Source organism: Poecilia reticulata, linkage group LG2, assembly GCF_000633615.1.
Source record: "Poecilia reticulata strain Guanapo linkage group LG2, Guppy_female_1.0+MT, whole genome shotgun sequence".
In the NCBI taxonomy this organism is placed as follows: domain Eukaryota; kingdom Metazoa; phylum Chordata; class Actinopteri; order Cyprinodontiformes; family Poeciliidae; genus Poecilia; species Poecilia reticulata.
This window is the reverse complement of record NC_024332.1, coordinates 5,300,021-5,303,021: the sequence shown is the minus strand read 5'-3', so window position 1 is coordinate 5,303,021 and position 3,001 is coordinate 5,300,021. Positions and strand designations below refer to the sequence as shown.

The window sequence follows — 3,001 nt, the reverse complement described above, 5'->3', positions numbered from 1 at the left end:
CTTCCCCGTTGTCAATCAGTGTTGCTTCCTAAGTGGACAATTAGATTTCACAGAAGTTTGATTTCTGTGAAATCAAACTTCACAGAAATCATATATATATATATATATATATATATATATATAGTTACACAATTATTTTAGTTTATATATCTATAAAATACATAATTAAAATAAAATTCTAACTAATTGTTTCATTAAAGTAGTCAGAATTAATGTAAAGTAACATTTCTTGTGTCTGAGATATTACATTGTGTAACAAAGCAAATACCAAGTGTTTCACTGTTTTCGATGTATCAAGTAGAATAGAACATAAATATTCTTTATTGTCCCACACCGGGGAAATCCAGGTAAAGGTGTAATCTCATTCGATGTGGCATTTTTGATTTCATAACATATACGTCTAAACATGGTAATTCTCCTACTTTACCACTGGAGGGCGACATTATACTCTAGTCTAGCTTGAAATCTATTCAAAGAGCAAAGTTCATTCGGCACAATTTTAATGAACACATTTTGCTCAGTGATCACAGAAACACACATGTAAATGCAATGCTACTTCATAGTAAGAGGTTAGTGCTACAGAAAGTATAGTAAACTTTAAATTTATCTTGACTTGCTGGGTAAAATCTTTAATGCGCTTTAATTAGTGTTTGCCTGCACTCTGGTACTGCTACTGGTTCTGGTACTGGCGGCCATTGTTGTGGATGCAGAAGTTAGTCAGGTATCTCTAACTCAGACTTCCACTTTTAGATTTTCTTCTACGAGGACAAGAACTTCCAGGGCCGCTCCTTTGAATGCAGCAGCGACTGTCCTGAGCTCAGCTCCCACTTCAGCCGCTGCAACTCCATTCGAGTGGATAGTGGGACCTGGGTCATCTATGAGAGACCCCAGTATATGGGCTACCAGTACATACTGTTTAAAGGGGAGTACCCCGTCTTCCAGAGTTGGAACGGCTTCAATGACACCATCCGTTCCTGTCGCCTCATCAGACATGTAAGTCCTGGCAGATGTTTTAGGAAAAAGCTTTTGGTTTCTAATGGATAACAAAATAAAAGTTCTTATTTTAACTGATTTCTTGATTGTTTACCATGCAAGCCACCCAGCCGGTGCAGGATCCGCATCTATGAACGTCCGGACTTCAGCGGCCAGATGATGGAGTTCAATGAAGACCTCTCTGACCTGCAGGATCGCTGGCGCCAGCACGAAATCCACTCAGCCCACGTCCAAGATGGGCTCTGGATCTTCTACGAGAATCCAAGCTACAGGGGACGGCAGTACTTGTTGGAAAAAGGTGAATACAGGCGCCATTCGGAGTGGGGGGCCCTCCATCCGGCGGTAGGCTCCATTCGACGTGTCGTGGACTTATAGACCTCCGCTTTAGCTTTGTGATTCCATTCTCTTATCTTTCACTTCTAAACCTTCATACTAATAAAATATAGACAAACTGCAACAGAATCTGGGTTTTTTGTATTTATTTTTCATTTAAAAGTCTTAAAAACTTTAATGTTTTCTAGAGATACCACAGCACCACTTGTGTGGTAACTCTAATTGAGTGACCTGCAGAAATACAAGAAGGTGAAAGGTCAAATCTGGCGGGTTTATGTGCACTACTGCAGATATGGGTAAGTTTAGATGTGTATCTATTTTGTTGTAGCGTCAACACTGGTCTGCTTCACTTGACTGGCATGAGCTCTGATCAAATTAAAATTACAGTGTGTCGCAACTCTAAACAGGAAGGAAGGAAAGAGAGAAACAGATTAAAAGAAACTGAACATTCACATAAACAAATTATTTTTAACCATGGAGATGCTTAAATATAGAGATAAAACGTTTTTATCCATTAAAACTTTTTTATTTCATGAGTTTCATTATGCCCATTTCTCAATTGATTACAACATTTTTTCTTTGATGTAGTCACGGTGAGCTTTGTCCATTGGGAGGTCGCTTATCTGATGAACAGCGGTTTGCTAGGGTCACTGTTATTTAGTTTCCACTATCTAGAAGACACTATCTATGTTAATCCAATCAAATCTCAAATCAATATCTTTGCCTTTTTTTTCTTTTTCCTTTTCTTAATTTGTAAACAAAAACAAGCGACGACTTAGACGTCCAACAATAAGGAGGAAAAACGTCATGCTTGCATCACAATCTGCAGATATGCTTGACAATCAGCTGAGAGACGACAGAGTGCAATTTCCTGTGACAGGATATGTTGTTTTATATCATGCTTGTTGATCTGCTAGAACGGAAGAATGAAACAGGCCCATGTGGTGTCGTGCACAGGAGTCGACGTGTGGCGGCCGAGTAAACAAGAGACATTGCAAATCAGTAACAAAGCTGCTGAGCTCAGCTGTTGTTCGAACTGGGACTTTTATCACACGAAGATCCGTTTCTGCCATCTCCCGACGCTGAGCAGGCATTTTTTTTTTTTTTTGGGGGGGAGGAAAGCAAACGATTAGTGCAGCTCTACAGAGGGGAAAGAAAAAGAGGGGGGGGAGTCTACTCAGGTCATCAGACAGGAATCACAGACTGGGAGATTCTTTGACCACCAATGGGATTTTCAGCTACTGAATTCCCCAATAAGAGCCTCCTCTATTCCTCACTAAACGATTTGAATACAAAGTGTAAAGATTCAGCTTATTGGGAGGACTCGAATGAAATTGTTTCTTAGTAAAGTGTTATCCTGGATGAATTTACAGAGAGGTTAAAAGTACAAAAATGGTGTTTTCCCTTGGCTGTAACCAGTTGGTTCTCTCTCAGTTCTTCATTGATCAGTGGCAGGAACTGAGGATTTTCTGGTATCGCAAAAGCCGCAAAAGGAACATTGGATTGTGCTGCATCGTAGCTGCAGCTGACCTTTAATCTTCTTATGTGCATATCTGGATTAAAGTCCCCCCTAACTACAGTGCGTTTGTTCTCACTATTGTGCAGAGCCATCAGTCATGGAGGGGAGGGGGTGCTGTGTGAGATTTTTTTTCCCCAAATAATCACGTGAAGCCTT

At 40.2% G+C, this 3,001-nt stretch overlaps 1 protein-coding gene across 1 annotated transcript in view; it reads left to right on the top strand.

The window, feature by feature from the left end:
- Positions 1-1,455, top strand: part of LOC103475076 (gamma-crystallin M2-like) — a 2,119-nt gene extending 664 nt beyond the window's left edge. The window contains exons 2-3 of the mRNA XM_008426477.1: positions 751-993; positions 1,096-1,455. Of these exons, the coding sequence (XP_008424699.1) occupies positions 751-993; positions 1,096-1,368 (516 nt within the window). The 3' untranslated portion in view covers positions 1,369-1,455. The remainder of the gene's footprint in view (positions 1-750; positions 994-1,095) is intronic.
- The last annotated feature ends 1,546 nt before the right edge of the window (positions 1,456-3,001 follow it).